The sequence below is a fragment of the Rhinolophus sinicus genome, linkage group LG02, assembly GCF_036562045.2.
Source record: "Rhinolophus sinicus isolate RSC01 linkage group LG02, ASM3656204v1, whole genome shotgun sequence".
NCBI classification, from domain to species: domain Eukaryota; kingdom Metazoa; phylum Chordata; class Mammalia; order Chiroptera; family Rhinolophidae; genus Rhinolophus; species Rhinolophus sinicus.
In genome coordinates this window covers 164,277,837-164,297,540 of record NC_133752.1, presented here as the reverse complement: position 1 = coordinate 164,297,540, position 19,704 = coordinate 164,277,837, and the positions used below count along the sequence as shown (strand labels likewise).

General features: G+C 32.7%; 2 protein-coding genes across 7 annotated transcripts in view; one reads left to right on the top strand and one right to left on the bottom strand.

Moving 5' to 3' along the window:
• On the top strand, nt 1–11,016 carry ETFRF1 (electron transfer flavoprotein regulatory factor 1). 2 transcript variants are annotated; one of them, XM_074325917.1, is made up of 3 exons: nt 1–125; nt 2,411–2,498; nt 2,580–11,016. In XM_074325917.1, the coding sequence occupies exons 2-3, from the start codon at nt 2,448–2,450 to the stop codon at nt 2,799–2,801; spliced, it is 273 nt and encodes a 90-aa protein (XP_074182018.1). In that variant the 5' UTR covers nt 1–125; nt 2,411–2,447; the 3' UTR covers nt 2,802–11,016. The 2 variants fall into 2 exon arrangements, with proteins under 2 accessions (XP_074182018.1, XP_074182019.1); XM_074325918.1 differs by having other exon boundaries at nt 21–129.
• KRAS (KRAS proto-oncogene, GTPase) overlaps nt 3,922–19,704 on the bottom strand; it is a 100,246-nt gene continuing 84,463 nt past the window's right edge. For 3 of the 5 annotated variants that reach the window (XM_019737755.2, XM_019737747.2, XM_074325916.1), the window contains exons 5-6: nt 12,911–13,034; nt 3,922–8,279 (exon numbers count right to left, since the gene is read on the bottom strand). In XM_019737755.2, the coding sequence (XP_019593314.1) occupies nt 12,915–13,034 (120 nt within the window). In that variant the 3' untranslated portion in view covers nt 3,922–8,279; nt 12,911–12,914. Of the gene's footprint in view, nt 8,280–12,547; nt 12,549–12,910; nt 13,035–19,704 lie in introns of all 5 variants that reach the window. The other 2 variants (XM_019737771.2, XM_019737762.2) reach the window with 2 other exon arrangements.

Here is a 19,704-nt window from a genome sequence, read left to right as displayed (position 1 = left end):
TCCGGACAGTGCCCCGCCCCCTCCCCTGACAGGTTGCCCTCCCTCCAACCCTCACCCTGCTTCGTGGTTGACGGACGGAGTGGTGGATGCAGTCTGAATCTTTTACGGCTGTGGCGGGCCGAAAAGTTCGTGAGTGCAGCTGCGGGGGTGTTTTGTTTTTTTCCGGATCCTGGGGTCAGGAAGTGGTGAAGTATGCTCCGAGAGGACCACCGGGTGTGGGAAAGGGTTTCTGAGCGTCCTCTGACGTTGGCGGTCTCGCTCCCTGTTTCCCTGGAGTGTGTTGGGCGAACCTTTCTGTGAGGTTGTCCGGAAGGACAGGGGCCGCCGGCTACGCGATTAGGTCAAGTGACTGACACCCGAGTCGGATGCCTGGGTCACCACAGCTTAGGCCAGCGGGGTGACGGGGCTCAATTGGCAATTTAGATAAAGAGGCAAATTGGCTGTAAGTCGGTTGCTTATTTTGAAATTAATGACCTTCGGATTCTTCTCTCCGCACATGATTCTATTTACTTCCTGTACAAGGTATATTCTGTTTCTTCCTAAGAGCCGCTGTATACAAGAACTGGAAATGATTTGAAGCAATTCCTGGCTCAAGTATTACTTACAGATGAAGGTCGCTGAGGCCTAGCAAGACTCACTGTTATTTGCCCAAGGTCACAAATTGTAATAACCAGTAACACAATCTTCAGAATTTCAGTCGCCTCACCAAATGAAGCAACACTGGCAACTTAGACCAACAGAAAACTAAAGAAATTAAGCGCCTTCCAAAGCCTAATTGAATTCTCTGATTTTAGGACCTAAATGAACATCAACCATAATGGAAAAAATTGGCATTGTGTCCACCCGATAGGATGCAATGCAACGAACAAACCATCATGTCTAGTATTTTTGCCCAAACTACACAACCTGAATCTAGTCATGAGTTAACATCAAAACGAGGCACATTCTACAGAATAAATGGGCAATGTGTAATTTTGGACTGGATCCTTTTTCTGTATGAAGGGCATTTTTAGGACAATTGCTCTGATGGTTGTATTATTCTGTAGGAAGAAGTCCTTGATCATAGGAACTACACTCTAAAGCTGTGCCGTCCAGTGTGGCAGCAACTAAGTCATGGGCACCTATAAGCACTTACAATATAGCTAGCATGACACCTTGAAATAATTATTTTGAATAAAAATATTTATTTTTTAATATGGACTACTAGAAAATGTAAGATTACATTGGTGGCTCACATTATATTTCTATTGGACAGCTCTGCAAAGTATTCAGGCTGATAGGACAGCATTTTAGCAGCTTCTTAAATAGTTCAGGAACAAAGGTTATTAGTACTGTTAGTCCTAGCAACTTTGCTGCAAGACTAAAATTATTTAATGAGGGACAGAAAGTATAAAAGTTTTCTTAGGTCACTGGGAAAATGGGAATTACAGAATTTTCAGGGAGGCTGCAAATGACATTAACATTTACTTTGGGCCTAACAAGAACTAAATGCTTATGATGTTAGGAATTTTATGACTTAATCCCCACAATCGTAACAAGTATTGGGCATTATTTTCTATGTTTAGGCCATCAGGGTGTCTAAGGAGCTGCCTCCCTAGCAGCATTAACACATTACATATAATTAGCTCACTGCATGTTGCCAGCTCCCTCATGTAACCCCTTATGGGTTGTTCACTTGGCCTGTTCACCACCAATCTTACTTGCCCATCTAACATTAACTGGGAGCCTGGCTTGGCTCATACAAGTTTCTCCTATTCTAGCCTTTCTTAGGATGACACCCTTCTAGATTTGATCAGGCCTCAATGTCCTCCTAACAGATCTGGCTTTGCCTTGAGAGCAGAATACAATCTTCCTTTTGATAAAGAAAACTGAGGCTCAGAAAGGTTAAGTAACCTGTATATTATATAGCTGAGATTCAAATCTACCATGTTTCCCCGAAAATAAGATCTAGCCAGACAATCAGTTCTAATGCGTCTTTTGGAGCAAAAGTTAATGTAGTAAAATAAGACCAGGTCTTATATTAATATTTGGTCCAAAAGACGCATTAGAGCTATTGTCCGGCCAGGTCTTATTTTCGGGGAAACACGGTAGTTCTAATTCATTCTACTCTCGGGTAAAAGGATGTACGCCGTACACAACCTACCTCTAACAATCCATTTTCTCTCATTCCCTCATAGGACTTGTCGCAATTCATAATTATCTTGTTTGCTTATGTTTCCCTCAGGCAATGTTAGTTCTATGAGAAAAGGTATTCTATCTGACATGTTTATAGCTATATCCCAGTCCCTGGAACACAAGACTGCTCAAAATATTAATTGGATGAAAGTTAGCATCTTCCCAATATGTAAAATCTTTTCTCTTTGCTTTTTTTTGACTGTAAGTTATTTGCAAAAAATTTTCATTTCTTTAGGTATGCTATGTATAAAAGGGGATATTTTCCATGACAAATGAAAATGGCCAATTCTTTAAGAAGAGAAGTATTGAATCTTTATAAAAATGTAAGTAATTACACTGCCAATTTTAGAAATGTTTCTATATGACATGGACTGTTGAGAAATATATAATCTTTCTTTTTTAAGCTGCTGTACCTTGGACGAGACTATCCAAAAGGAGCAGACTATTTTAAAAGGCGTCTGAAGAATGTTTTCCTTAAAAACAAAGATGTAAAGGACCCAGAGAAGATCAAAGAACTTATTGCACGGGGCGAATTTGTAATGAAAGAGCTAGAAGCTTTGTATTTCCTTAGGAAATACAGAGCTATGAAACAACGCTATTATTCAGATACCAACGAAACTAACTGATCATTACTGTATTTGACCGAAAATCAGTGCCAGCTGTTTAACAAATATTATGAAAATAATTCCAACTTAAAATGGCAAGACACATCATATACACATCATATAAACAATACCTAGGCTGCCTTATTGAACTAAAATAGTTTCAGCTTCTATTCATACTGAGCTTTATTAGCAAACTTTTATGTTCAATTTTTATAATAAAATAGCAATTTAGCTACATAATGTTCCCAAATACTAAATGTAAATAAATGAGCACCAATTCTAAATGAAAAGACTTCAAATAGCTTTTGTAACTTCAAATAGGTGTTTGCCAATTACTCTTAGCCCACTTCTCCATTTTACTGACAGTGCCACTTAATTCCTATTTAACTAGGCAAAATAATTTCTTGCACATTTATTCCTTTGACTTTTGAAGGAGTACCTTATTTTTGACCCCATTTGGTACATTAGCAAGGTTCACTACAAAACACTTAGCACCTGGTCATGATTTAAAAGTGCAGTTCTAGAAATAATAATATATGGAGTTAAGATTAGTACTGATCTTGAAATAACCCTGGTTCCCCGTTAATGGTTGATGGGCAAATAAGACTGGTGAAGAGCAAACAACCCGTACGAGGGTTACATGAGCTGGCAACATCCATCCAGTGGGGTAGATGATACTTCTTTATGTGTAATTCATTAATGCTGCTAGAGTGGCAGCTCCTTAAAGACACCATGACAGTCTGCCAATGGTTGGCTTCACATACATACCTATTCAATACTTCCATTATTTTGCTGTTGGCTCCCTTTGGGCCTTAAAACAAATCACCTGTTGTGTATCAATTACCTTCGGTAAAAGTAATACTGTTATTCTATTCATTTGTCATAAAGGCAGATCTGTTTTGCATCCACTTCTAAATGAGTTAACATGGCAACGGACTTAAACCTAAGATGGTCGTAGGTTTAAGCAAAATCTAAACCTTTACATAATGTTCACAGCACCTTTCATAAATAAAGAATATTTCTAACTTATAAGCTGCAAAAAAAAAGATTTACTAATATATAATAGTGTCTGTGGCTTATGTACTATTCCCTATCAATTGTGGGACAATTGTTTCAAATTTCTACCAAGAAATACACACTATCATAGTCACCATAACTATTTTTATTACATTACAATAATTAGGAGCAGTACAGTTCATGACAAAAATATTACAAATTTCAGATCACTTCACAGCACATACTCCTATAAACATTTAAAAGTTAATTTTAATTAAAAGAGTGGTCATTTTTAAATTTAATGTTTGATATGACCAACATTCCTAGGTCTGCGCAACCAAATGATGGAAAACAACTGGATCACACTGCATATGTCCCACACAAAAAAAAAGCACAATATACAAAATGTGCATGTTTCAGTTTACACTATACAAAAATAGTTAAAATACATTCCAGGTAAACATGTTACATTAAGAAATAGTACTAGTAAGAAATTGGCACTCAAAGGAAAAATGCAAAAGTATTTTCAACATGAAAACACAAGACAGTGGAACTGGAAACTTTTGGATAAAACATTACATAACCCATTTTGCTGTATGGGGAGGGGGAGCCTCTGTAATTGACATTTCTGCAGGTAATAACTTTGTTTTTCCTAAATTCATCTAAATTACCTAGCATCATCCCAAACAGGCACTTAAAACTATTAAACTAAAGTAGGTATTAATCTAGTTATGACTATAAGAGCTGATATGAATATATCTAGAAAGAAATCATTTTCATTTTCTAAAGGAATTTATAGCTACTAATTGTATGCTGTTCAATTTACCAATGCAGATTTCATGCTACCCAATATTAACACAGAAGTTATTAAATATAAATTCAGTTTTATAGTAACTGATGGGTTAAAAATCAAGAATCATCAAGAAATTATTACTTTTTGACAAATGTAAATACAGTTTTTACTGCCTACAAAAAAACCTACAAAAAAATGGCAAGAAAAAAAAAAAATCACTGGAATACAAATGAGATGAACTTGTGCAAACTGCAACTTAACACAATGTTTCTCTATATATTAGGACAAAATTGTGCAATGGTGGCAAAGGTTTTGATAACCTCTAATAAAAGTCAGGTTCTAAATTCCTGTGCAGTGTGACTCAGTTAAAATAGAGCCTAGAATTCCTAATTGGGAATATTCACTCAAATTATACTACATACTTCTGCTACATTCTTCCACAAACATCTTCATGACTAAGACTATGTAATTGAGCAATTTTTTTCAACTTCAACAAAGATTTTTATCTTTAAGGCTGTATTAATTAGATAGCATTTATGTTATTTCTAAGATCATCTCTCCCCTTTTAAAATCTATAAAAACAAACCTTTTGTCAAATCATTCAAAACTCACATAATAGAGGATCATTATTACCAATGCCTGAAAAAAACTGCCCAGCTACATCAAAAATCCAAGAGTCCTAAAAATCCCCTCATTCAGTTATGGACTGTGATTATTGAAGTATGGCCATTTCTTTCTCTTGTGTAAAAATAAGAGGTACTATGTTAAGTCTTAACATCCTACCTAATGTTCCATGAACCTATAGTTTAGCATAGAATCTCAGAATGATTTTTACACAAGCTTCCTTTTCTGTGAATTAGTTCAGGCATCTGTTTATTCAGACCCAGATAAACAAAACTATTTTAGAATTCAATATTTGATTTTAAAAGTCTATTTTAATTACTTGTACAAAGAGACCAACTAGAGTATTACATACTTGGGAATTTTAATATTATCTGACATACAACTTAATGTGTACTATAACTGTTCCAATAGAATCACACAATTATGCCAAATAAAAATACAATCAAGTTTACTCCTTTAAAACAATGAAGTAAGGTGACATATAAAGAAGCTTGATTAAAGTTACATTGGAATCAGAGCAAAATGATTACTCCAGAACTGGAAGAAACCTTAGAGACCAAATCCCTTCCTTACAAAACTAAAATATGCATTACGTCTTCTCTGGGTCGTGTGCCAAATTCCTCATGAAGATATTATACGCCACGCTAGAATATAAGTGCTACTTTAGGATATACATTATGTTCCTTATACCATAATATCCCCAGTGCTTTGTGTCGTGCCTGGCAACTTAGTAGGCACTCAAATATTTGTTGAATAAAAGAACTGTGCTAAAAAGTAAGTCCTATGCATTAAAATTTAAAGTATTTTTCATTGTAAGATTTTAGTTATTAAAAAAACACAATGTATCACTGTCGGGCTAGTCCTAATTATAAATTATCTAAGGAATTCTTTCAGCACTACCTTTATTAAATTCTTCCACTGGAGAGGGTTCTGTCTACTCACTGCATGAAAATTCCTACGTAGTCAATGGACCAGGCAGCAAAGAGATGATCAAGATTAAATTGCTGTATCCACCACCTGAAAATTACCTATTAGGTCAATTGCCATTATAGTATCTGTCAAATGATGTAGAGCTAAAGGAAATAAAGATGTAGGGCATTTTGATGTGACCTGGTAGGAAGCTTTCCAAAAGATACCCAAAACAGCAATAAATCTTGAGGTTAGGGGAATTAGAAGTATTAAAAGAAAGAGAATCAGGTCATGGGGCATGGAGAAGGGTAGGCAGGCAAGATGGCACTAATATGGGAGAGGAGTCCTGAAACAGGACGGAGGGTATTCAAAAATAAACACCTCTTGCACAATTTTGCCTAAGACTGGCACTAAAGATGATAACACAGGTAAAAGTTACAGATTGTGCTGAGACTGACAAACAGGTATATTTTTTATGTAAACTGAATGTAAATCACATGGTTGTAAGGCTAGCTATATAGCCTTGAGATGACTTCTTTTAACATGAAGAAATGGATAGTAAGTGATTTGCCCCAAATCGGAGTTATTAAAAAATCTTTAAGTCACCTTCCTCTTGGTCCAGTAATATTTTCATACCATCTCACTTCGAACATTTTAAAATAAGCAACATTTTAAAATAAGTAACATTTTAATGCACTGAAAGAATCATTTTGTCAATTTACCTATTTTAAGCATTAGATATTCTTAAATATAGGACTTGTAAAGTATTTAGGAAATACTGGAGACTTTGAAACTTTTTCACTTCATTGTTTAAAAACAATTAAAGTCTTGCCCTACCCCCAACACCAATATCTCATTTAAAATAATTTTTTTTAAAGTTCTGTTGTCTTTTTTTTAAGTAATGTTCCCAACCTGTTAGCAGAACCACCACATTGTGAGAATGTATCTTGCTGAGCTAGCCAAACTCCCTCCTAGTCCCCATTTTTGACCAACCAACGCATGACAACAGTGGGAGACTATCGGGATGCAGTCCGTACTATGAAACTCTCAATGAAGCTCAAAGTTCACACAGCATCTCGCCTTCAACCTTGGTCTTTTCAACACCCCCTAAGCTAATTGGCCCATGTGATCTTTAAAATCACTACCAGAATTAAAATTATTTTGAAAGACTGAATGTCAAGAAAAGATTTCAAGTTATGCTAAGCAAAAGCAATATGACACAGGGAGACTACATTTAATTCCTATGAGAATTTTTATACATTTAAAAATGTTTTCAATTATTACAAAAATTTAGTAGCATGTAAATATAGCCCCCAAATGGTTGCTAATCTTTATTACATACTGGGTCTGCCTTAGCAGGAAAAGCTATTCAGAGTATTATAGGAATTTATCTAATGTGGAAAGTAAATGGCCTTTTAATATTTTCCATTGCCTTGTATTTTTTTCCATTTTTTCCATTTTTATAGAAAAAATATAATATTTGGGGGAACATGACTATGACAAACACCAGTGGAAAGAGGAAGAAACCTTTGTGAACAGTGTAACTTTACATTCATTAAGCATGACTGAAACTAGAGGACATGATGCCTACAAGATGAATCTACAGGAAGCCCAGAAATTCGTGTTCCCTCAATGTTTCGGTAAAACCAATCATGAAATCTCAACTGAAGTTACAATTAGTAATTAATCCATATATGTGACTACATAAAATACAGAACAGGGATAATTCAAAACTTCATTAATTTGTTTCACACCAAAGTTCACAATTGGTAAGAAAAATAGGAAGTAATAAACTGCATGCACCAAAAATCCCAAGACAGAAATCTCAGGTATACAGTTTCTTTTTTGTAGTTCAAAAACCAAAACTCAGGGAATACTGGCACTTAGAGGAAAAGTTTCCACTGTCATTTTAAAATAAGCATTCAAGATAAAAGCTAACAGTTTGGATGGAGCAGAAAGAAAATTAGGTAATGCTAAAACAAATGCTAATAATTTAGTGTAATGTACAAAAATTACCACTTTTACTTAAGTATGCCTTAAGAAAAAAGTACAAATTGTATTTACATAATTATACACTTTGTCTTCGACTTCTTTTTCTTCTTTTTACCATCTTTGCTCATCTTTTCTTTATGTTTTCGAATTTCTCGAACTAATGTATAGAAGGCATCGTCAACACCCTGAAATATATAACAAGTATTAAAATGTGAATATATATGATAGTTTGAGGTAGAGATAATAAAAAGGATATATTACTATTAGAAACACTGATATTGAGAAAGAGTAAGAACACTTTACATTTCTCTTTAGGCAACTGAGTATGTATCAGACTTTTGAGATGTTTCAATGTCTTCTTCATGGATATTTTGTCAACATTATACATGGGAACACTGATTTTCACAAAAGGCAATGAAAATTAATGGCACAGAATCTTACATAAGCTTCACAAATAACTTTTTCCCAGAATTTAAAATGGGTTCATATTGACACACCTCAATCACCAAAATCCAAATGCGTATGTGAGTGAATATGTATTTACCCTTAATTATCCCTGAGTTTCTAGATATTTAGATATAAGCCATGCAAGTATATACTATTTTCATAAATATTCACAGTAACAAGATTTGAGCTCTGGTTCAATACTTATTTAAATCTAATTAAAAATTAGGAAGTAAACAGTATTTGAATATTCTTTTAGTTTTCAAATAATATACTATACTAAGGCATTAGTTTCAATTCATATATTTATGTAAACAAGAAACTTAAAGTGACCCCAACATGAGGCACTACTTTTAAAAATTTAATATTCTCATTTGTGGAGAAATAAGCCAAATCATTTAAATAGTGGTGTAATTTACCAATTTGGAGAAGATTCTATTTTATTTATTATTGTTTTAGTTTCTGTTTAGTATATTTATTATTCAAAAGTTTATCATATAAAGCCAAATGCTGTATCTTCAAAGAAATTTCCATTTGGTCATTTTGGCCTACATCTATTTGTGATCAAAGCTAGGTATCTAAATCAGTAATGGTTGAAAGTGATTACAAGTCAGGATAATTTTCAACCTAATAATTCATAATGTGAAAAGTAGCACTCTGAATACGGGGGTAGATTTTAAACCTGCAATACTAAAATTGTACGAGATCAATACATAAGTCAATTCTTGTTAAGTCCATGTTAAAGAGCAAATTAAATGTAAAAGCAAAATAAAAAATTAAAGAAAAAAAATAAGCCTCTACGTAGTTTAAACTCTGTTCAATTGAGTAGTAACTTTTTTTTAAAAGCCTCTTAATATAATGTTTTCAAACCTAGCCACTAGAGGAAGTCATGTAGGAACAAATACGCAACAAAGTTTTATATATCAAGTCAATTTAAGAATGAAGAAAATTGTTTTTTCTACTCACTTTAACCACCTCTGTTGAATACTCATATGAACACATTTGTTATCTTGAAAATAATTTAAAATTTAAAAGTGACATGATTTCTCCTTTACTGAATTACTAAAATCTTCTACAAGTAGTATTTCAGAACAACAGCAAACCTAACAGGGCCTTTTCATTCAAGTTACATTTATCTAATTTTTCACGACAGATCTAAAATTCAGAAAACTATTACCAATATTCTTAAAGAAATGAATGCAGAGTGGGAATAAAAGGCTTGCTCACATTTAAACAAATAGTAGTAGGATAAAAATCAATATTATGGATTTGAATACTAGTAAATAGAAGTCCCCAATAAAGCCCCAAACCACACTCACTGATGCTCTCCACTTTGTTATCATTACTGACACAGCATACGGTTTTGTCTCACCCAAAGGAGAGGGAAAGTGATAAGACAACTTACTAGCAATACAAGCAAGGCTTAATATATATAAACCCTCATAGTAACCTTGACAAAGAGCGAAGAACTTCAGTGATATAATAAAGAATAATTATTTTACAGTTCGCCAACCCTTGACTAATTTATAATCATAAATCCTTAGAATGGGATGGAATACTTAAAAAAAAGGATCTAATCCAACTCCCATACCCTTCACAAATTCCCTTTGATCACACACCCTTATGTAGTCTACTCCATTTCAACTTTTATAATGAAGGGAAAAAATGTCAATGGTATTAAAATAGTGAAGCAGATAAAATAAAAAACCCACGATGGGTATAAAGAAGACAAATTTTAAGGTGAGAACAACACACAAGTATTTAGGAGACAATGAAAACCGAATTTGTTAATACTACCTTCTTCTAAGATTCTGATAAATACTTTAGATTCATGTTGCACTGAACTTTCTATACAATCTTACTAAAATTAAATAATTTCAATGACTATAGAAATGTTACAATCAAAACAGGGCAGTAAGTTCCTTTTTTTATATGGGAACTAGTCATTCATATATACATACAAAAGGCAAAAAAAAAAGTATTCCAGTAATTATTTTGTTTAAATGCATCCATTTTAGGACTAAGAAAAACTAACTTGTTTCTATTCATCATTGTCAAAGTAATTTTGTAAAAATATTTTTATTTAAAATGTTAAGTATTACCAAGTATATTTTCTTTACATAAATAAATGCTATCCATGTCCACTAAAAAAACAAGGATTCATTCATCATGCCCAACAATTATTTGACATTCACACTACAGTCACTAAAAATATAGTTTGCAAAAATTAGAAATTTTAGAAAAGTATATACTTCTACCTTTGTTTTAAATAAAAATGAAAGCATAAAACTTATTTTAAAAATTAAATTTAATCCCTTAAATCTGGAATGGCTACTGTAATTTAGCAAGTTTAATTTTTCAAATTGCATTGCAATGTTAAATTTTGTCAATTACTTCTACATTAAGATATTACTTTACACAATGATACTCAAAAAATATTAAGAATTCATAAATGTCAATAAAAATTAATGCCAGTCATGCTTTGTTTCTTCTTCTAAATTCAATAGATTAGTATTAGACCACGTAATATCCTTTGGGACTGTGTCTACTATTCAGATGTGTATTTTACTTTTGGGAGATACATTAATTATTTCAGACCTTAAACTTATATAACAAAGATTACCAAGATGAAATACTGCCAATCTGTGACAACACATATGGACCTTGAAAATATCACACTAAACGAAGTCAGATGGAAAAAGTCAAGAACCATACGATTTCACTCATTTGTGGAATATAAAACTGAAAGCAACAAATGAACAAGACAGAAAAAAACTCACAAACACAGACAACAGTGTGGTGGTTATCAGAGGCAAAAGGGATGGAGAGAGGTAGAAAAGGGTAAAGGGTGGTCAAATATATGGTGATGAAAGGAGATCTGACTTAGGGTGGTGAACACACAATTAAAAAAAGAACAAAAACCCTTAGTTTAATCAGCACAATAAATGATATCTTACAATTTTATTTAATATTCTCATAGAACATTTTATATTATAAACAATACACATCAAAATCTTAAGCTTTGGCAGAACTTTTGTCATCTGTTGAGTGAAATATTTTCTGAGCAAGACCAAATTTAATATGGGTTGGTTCAGAAAGGAAACTGAGAAATTCCAGTCAATAAATCCAACCAGGCAGCTACTATGTGCCAGGAATCTCATTAGGCTATGGCCATGCAAACATTAAAAATATATGATTCTGGCTCTCTAAGAGTCTACTACTGTATAGGAATCAAACATAAAAGAGATTGTTTCAATTTAGCATGGTAAAGGTATAACAGTTAAGAACAGTTTACTGGACAATACACAGGAAGGGCATTATATTCAGTCTAAGGGTTTAAAGAAAGATGCTTAGAGAATAGGAGATAGAGACTCATGAGTGTTAGCTATAATTAATAATACTAAGGGATAAGAATATTGGCATTCCAAACAAAAGCAACAGCCAAGACTCAAGAGAAGGTAAGAAAAAAACATGGTGTTGATACATAAGGACAAAAAAATTTCAGGCAAGAGGAGTTTTTAAAGATAAAGCCAAAACTGGAGGTGTAGGAAGATATCAGGAGCCATATATAACACGTTATGAAATGAGATTTTATTCCATAGTCAGTGACTTGATTTAAAGATAAGAGAATATTTCAAGTATTTATCTCTCTGGTTGAACTGTGAATGAAGGCTGCCACAGGTAAACCAAATTAACAGGTTATAATAGTCCCAGTAAGAAATGAAAAGGGCCTGAACTAATAATGTGGTAAAAGAAAGTAACATCATAGGAATTTGTGGTTGCCTCCAAATAGGGGTGAAAAAGAAGGATGTAGGAGTCATCCCAAGACTCCCACGTTTCTCATTTAGGTAAAAAGTGATGTTGATGCCATTGAGTCAGAGAACATAGGCAGCATTAGCTATTTACGTGTTAGAAAGTCCAAAAGATAGTAAGAGGGGCCCTTTGCTACCTTCTGGCCCATTCAAACTTACTACTCTGTGCAGCTTCTCAAATGTTTTCCTCACTAAACCCTACGATGGAGGTAGAGTAGTCTATAGCCATCAAAACTGCCACAATTATAACTAATACCCATTAGATCAAAATTAAAAATGTACTAATTATGGAAATAAACTATAGGTTTCTTGTTTTTTAAGGAAAGACATCTTATTTATATTTTCTTTACTTAAAATCCTTCCTGGAAATTAAAAAAAAAATGTTTTTTAAACTTCATTCCCCTTTTACCTTTTTCATCCCCACAACTGTCTTCCCATCTGGGATTTATCGTTTAATACTTCAAGCTAGAATCCCACAACTAGGTAGTTCTAAAGTGGTTGCTACTTTGTTACCATTGAAAGACATCCGCTTTCTGCCAAAATTAATATGCTGAACTTACCAGATTACATTACAATGCATTTTTTAATTTTCACACAGCCAGGAGTCTTTTCTTCTTTGCTGATTTTTTTCAATCTGTATTGTCGGATCTCTCTCACCAATGTATAAAAAGCATCCTCCACTCTCTGCATTGTAAAACACAACTTCTTTAAAGTCTGTTTCATTGGTAATAGTAATTTATTGGGACAGCCATGTGCAAGAAGTTTGAAATTATGTGCTTGAGAATTTCTTTTTAAAAAAGACATCAGATTGTTTGAATAAAATGGGGGATGCAGTTTAAAAATATGGCTTGAATCCTGGTTTGTTCTTTCAAGTCAGTTTTGTTTTGTAATGGAATTAGACTTTTTAAAAAAATTTAAATTAGCAATTAGGGGAGATTATGGAAATCTAAGAAGTGCATGTATTAGTACCTGTGTATTGATTAAAGCAATTTTGGTTTGCTAGTTATGGTGTTAATCAAAACCTAAACTGAAGTTAGATTTAAATTACCGTGTTTCCCCGAAAATAAGACCTAGCCGAACAATCAGCTCTAATAAGTCTTCTGGAGCAAAAATTAATATAAGACCCAGTATTATACATATTCTATTATACATTATATTATATATTATTCCCAGATATATATTATATTAGACCCAGTCTTATATTATAGCAAAATAAGACCAGGTCTTATATTAATTTTTGTTCCAAAAGATACATTAGAACTGATTGTCCGGCTAGGTCTTATTTTCGGGGAAATACGGTATTTCTTTGACTTAGGGCAAGCAAGTGATTTATGTGCTACTGATCCTTACCCTTCCTACTCAAACCCTGCATGGCAAGTGAGAAAAATGGTACAAAAGAGACTGTAACCTTTGTCTAGGGAAAAACACACACACACACACACACACACACACACACACATCTCAAAATAAAGTCAGGTCAAGAGACTGGAATCTTGAATTCCATCTTGAATAACAACACTATCTAGCCCATTTGTAGGGTCAACAAGTGGAGCTGAGACTGGGACTTTTGTGGGTGGATTAACCACATTATTTAAATAAAAATGCTAAATGAGGGCTGTTCACCATAATATGAAAACATGAATTGTTTAAAATACAAAGAACAGTAACAATGCATTCTGTATCCTTATTACAAGTCTTAAAAATAATTTTTAGAATAGTATCCAATTATACCTGCCTTATATCTTGTATTCTAATTTAAATATTCTAAACAAAGGGGATTTCTCTTGCGTAAGGCTATGGAAAGAAAAATATGAAAACAAATACAATCATATATGGCTAAATAGAGACCAACAGTTTTTAATGTCTTTTCCAGTCCAGAAATTAGCAGTAGCCAACGGGGACAAAGTGTTTACTTAACTGTACTGCTAGTTTATCCAGAAAAACATACCACCAAAGTAGAAGCTTATATCTAAAAGAGACACACTCAAATATTAATGTACATATGGTGCAAATTAACTTAGAAGATGTAATATTTGTAATTATTCTCAAAGAAAGATGTAAATGTTTAGGAAAGCTGGTATACTTTACTGCACATTTAATTTAATCTGTTTATTCAATTTTAGTTTTTAGGAATGAATTACTCACTATGTGGACTGGAATATTTCAACTCTCTGGGATTGGTAACATCAGGTCTTTCTACGAACCAAATGCGACCAAAGGGACACAGCACCTAAATAGCTAGTACATATCAAATGTATGATTTGTAGTTTTAAATTCAACCAGGCCCAGAGAATCAGCCGTTTAAGTATTAACTGAAGTAAGTCGACAGCTAAGGCTTAATTTTTGCATGCAGAAGTCATTGCACATCAACTGCTTATAACAGTTAAAAGAAGAAAGGTACTTCAATTATTTAGGGTATAGTAATTTTTATAAATCTCAAGAATATATTAAGAACTGCTTTAGTACAGCTTGGTAATTTACCATGAAAGTAAAACTTTAATTTAAAATTCATAAAATTAAGTTTCAGTTAAGGAGTAGGGATTCAAATAATATGTTGATTATATATTAAAATGTACATCTCAAGTTACTTATACTACTCAGTGATATATTTCTATTCAGCTACCTAATGTAAAAATCACAATGGCCCAAGCAAATCTGTATCTTTTTTGTAATGGAATAAGTTTAATCAACTAGCTAGCTAAGTTAACTACAAAATAAAAATTTCTAACCATTTTCTGAAATCATTAAATATGTTGGTACTTTAAATTATATAATCACTTGCACCTGTACATAAAATTTTTAGTATTTTTATTTATCATTAATTCTCAAGTGGAGAGGATTTATTTTCACTAATAACTCCTTGAAAAAAATCATGTATTAGAAATTCTCATTAAATAAGGTAAATAATTTAAGGCATTAAAATGACTTGTAAAGTAAAATGTAAAGCATGAGCTGGCATTTAAGACATTTAACACATTTCAATTTGAAAATCATGCAAGAAATTTAACTTTACACACACACACACACACACACACACACACACACACACACAGAGATCAAACAAACCAGGTTAAAGCTCATATTTTTTAGGAATATAAACTTGTATTCCTGTTTTAAAAAAAGTTGTAAGGTCAATGTAGAAGTACTAAAACATACTACAAGAGAGGAAAAACACAGTTGGTCCTCTACTAATTTAGCAGAAGCAAATTCTGATTGCAACTCATTTTTAAAATCAGTGTGAATGTGTCTGCATTTTGTGTGCACATCCCCATCACCAAGACCAGAACATATGATTTTTGTTTCCAGCAATGCAGAGAGAGAATCGGAAGCTAGTAATTACAAAGAAGAGATTACGACCCACCACCAAGATAATTCAGTATTAAGACCTTAGTGGATAAGATAATTAACAACACCGAAAAAGTTATTCCAGAGTGACTTTTTTCATTTATTTTACTAATAGGGAATTTAAATTAGATTTTCAAGAATCAGTTATTTACCATATTTTCTCAGATTTAAACACTATTTGTTGATAACTAACTTGAAGGTCATATTGACATCAAGAGAGTATTATTTATACTTGTGTACACTTACAAACCACTGGCACTGGCACAGAACACTGGTTTCATATTCCAAAACTTGTAGGTTATTTTTAAAGATAAAGTGAAGCTGAAACACATTTAATACCCAATTGTGGCTACTCCTGAAGCTCTTAACTGGCACTCAATTATTTATTTTTGAGAATATGGCTTATTGCCACATAGACTCATTTTCAAATGTCGCTTACTAAACTTTAAGGACGATTGAAAATATTTATATAGAACAAAATTGCATATTATGCATGTAAATTTTTTTAATCAAGAGATTTGACAGTATTTTCTGCTCAGCTGTTATCTGAAAATATACTTGTGAATGAAAGAAATAGAGTACTACACACTAGAAAAGAACTGTTAATAAACAACATTATTCTATATCCTGGTGGCTATAATGCTTTCAGTAAGAGATTTCATTTTAAACAAGTATTTGTTCTTGTTGAATGGCTTATTATCTGCAAAAATTCTTGCAAACTCTTTCAAGGAAATAACACTTCAAATACCCTAATTATGGACAAATGCAAGAACACTAGCCTTCTTGGGAGAGAGGAAAAGGTGGAACTAGATGTATTCTAAAAAGCAACTTTGCAGGGCTGAATTTCTCAAGAAACCTTGCCAAATTATTAGCCTGTCTCAGGTATTACTGAAATGCAGCAATACCACTAATTGGGAGGCTAGGTACAATACACAGCAGGTGCTCAGTGTTCTATTTTTAAATCATAAAAAACTAAAGTTCAAAATATTGATCTCATGTACACAACTCAACTATTAAACAGGAATTATGGCACATAGCTTTTTGTTTGGTTTACTTTGTTAAAAAATTTGATGAGAACTTTCTTTAATGGAGGTCTTCTAACAATTAATTTTAGTATCTAGAAATTAACAATAAAATCGAGGAAATTAATCACTCAACATTTTTAAGTTCATAAAGCTAATTTTCACATTATGCTCAAATTGAGACCTCCAGAAAGCTAAAAAGCTGAATCAGGAGTAGCAGATATGCTGAGAATTCTGCTTCTGTCATCTACTTTTACTGAACCTCCCCACTTTTGATGTTAGCAGACTGGAAAACACATAGTTGATTACCATGGTATCAATGTTTTGGTTTCAACAGCCTCTGCCAACACTGCCATGCACTGCACAGAGAGGCCAGGAAAATCTGGCAATTACTAACTGCCCAGATAGATGTTAACGAGGAACATAGGGACCACATATAGCACACTAGCAGAAAATAAAAATTACTTTGGCTTTCCAAATGTGGACTAAAATGATTGTTAAAAAATGTAATTCATTATATTCTAGCCTTACAGTAGGCTTTTTAAAGTTGGTAAAATATATATTCTGCAACCCTTATCTTAAAAAAGTACTAGTAAATTTCCCTTTTTACCCCTATTTCCCTTTCACAGAATACATAAGAATACTTTAAATTTACTAATGTTAGCCTCTAAAATGTAAGTCGAAAGTCCGCCCCACCTTCTAAAGTCTAATCAAACAATACAGAATTGGTATTAGTACCACTAGAACCAGGCCAAATGTAGCCACAGCCTATTTTTTGTACTGCCCATAAGCTAAGAATGATTTTTGCATTTTTAAAGGGTTACAAGAAGAAAAAAAAAAAAATGCAACAGATACTGCTTGTGGCTCACAAAGCTTAAAATAGTATCTGGCCCTTAACAGAAAAAGTTTACCAGCCCCTTACTTCTATCTATGAGAAGTTCTAAATGAATGTCCTGTTCCTACTAACTTGAATATAACTTTTCTATGTTTGTGTTTTAGTTTCATGCTCGAGACCAAAACTTAGAGCATGAAACAAGTAACTGCTAATATAACCAGGATACGCATATTTATTTTGTTCAAATAACAAATAATAGCAAATTTAACAAATGCTCTGCAGAAAATAGGGCTTCAGATTGTCACAGACACTGGTGATGTAAAATTTATGAAAATTTACATATTTCATTTTATAATCTCCACAATGAGTACTTGGAATAGCTCTTTAACATCTTTCAAAAGCATGCAAATATCAAATTAATTTCAACAGAGGAAGACGAATAAACTTTTGGAAGGCAAATCAGTAAGTCCATGTAATAAAAGAAATCAAAGATCAGAAACTAAATACCTAAGTTATAGTTTAGCAACATAAATTACATACAGATATCAAAGCAGGATATAAATATAAGGTGAGCACCAGAAGGTTAAGAAAGCATTTCTTTGTATCATTCTATATTTTAATTACATCATCCACATAAATGTCTGCAAAGCAAATTTAAGTTAATCTACTTCCATATCATACACACTACATACATCTTCCCTACCTCTCCCCTCAAAACAGTGTAAATCCTAAAATTCTATTTTAAAATGAAAGCAGGTAGTTTTCTGATTAATTATGAATGCTGTGGTAATTAAAGCATTAATGTCTAACACTAAGAATCAACTAGTACTTCTGAGTTAGTAACCACAGAACAAGGAAAGAAGACATACTATTTTAGGCCCTTATCAAATGAGAAGTGGAGGATAACACTGTGGGAATAACAAGACTCCCTTTTTTTCTGTGGTCCATGTACCAAAATCAGCATTACCTGAGAGCCTGTTAGAAGCGCAGAATTACAGGTCCCAACCTAAACCCACTGAATTAGAATCTGGATTTGAGTAAGTACTGCTCTATTGGCGGTCCTTTACAACATTAGGTAAAGTCTCTTAGGTTTCATTTTTTCTTTTCTTTATAAATTGTAAACTAAAATGTTAATTAGTTTAAAAAATATCTTTTAAAAGTTACAAATAAAGCAAGTTAATAAAATGTTAATGGCATAATCTAGGTAGTAGGTTTGCACATGCTTTCAATAAAATTCCTTCCATTTTACGTTGGGAAAATTTTCATAAGAAAATGTTGGGAGAAAGTTATAAATATTATAATTATGTTTTCTGAGTACCTCCTCTCTAAGGAAAAGGAATCTGGTCAGAGAAGACCAGTAAAAAAACAAAAACAAACCTCTTCCAAGTCTTTGGTAACTGGGAATGGATTTAAATGAAATCTTAATTCCTCTAAAGTAAATGAAGCGCTGTATATAAAGTCTTTCTTTAACCTATAAATAAGGTTTTAGGATAAGGTATTTGTACTATGGTCGAACTACAGAAATTCAGCTTTTCATTCGAGAATATCTGTTTTTGTAAGTTAAACCATATAATGAGTTCATCAATTTTCTTAACTGCTATCATTAGTTTCCTGGACTCACATATACATGTAAACCAGACAAAGCCCAAAACAATCATCTTGTATGGAACATAAATTGATCAATTTCTTAATATATGAAAATTATATTCCATAATGCCCTGTATATTCCTTTTTAGGATTTTATTTTCTGTATATTAAACTCTTATTTCATACACCTAGGCTAAATAGTATCAATTGAAAGTATTTTATTTCACCTAGAGAAAAAGTTATTTTAAAAATGTAGGTAATTTTTAAAACAAAATTCAGGGTCAACCTGGCATTAATTTTTGTCAGAACACAGTAAATGTATAACTGATAATTTCTATTTATTTTCTAAATATTTTCTTGCTTTAATGGAAACTCTCTCTAAAAATAAAGATATTCTTTAAAAAAATTCTACCAAAGTAAAATTCTTTAAACACAACAAAATTTAATCTAGAAACATATGACGTAATACTCTTAAAAGCACTTCTGAAATAGGAAACTAAATATTTGTTCCCCGTTCTTTCACTTTATAAATATAAAAGCAAAAAAAAAAAAAAAAAAAATTCCC

Bases quoted from the DNA above. Each gene is read 5' to 3' on its own strand.
- ETFRF1 (XM_074325917.1), top strand. From the start codon at position 2,448: ATGAAAATGGCCAATTCTTTAAGAAGAGAAGTATTGAATCTTTATAAA. The intron at 2,499-2,579 runs GTAAGTAATTAC...TTCTTTTTTAAG, and splicing joins TATTGAATCTTTATAAAAAT to CTGCTGTACCTTGGACGAGA.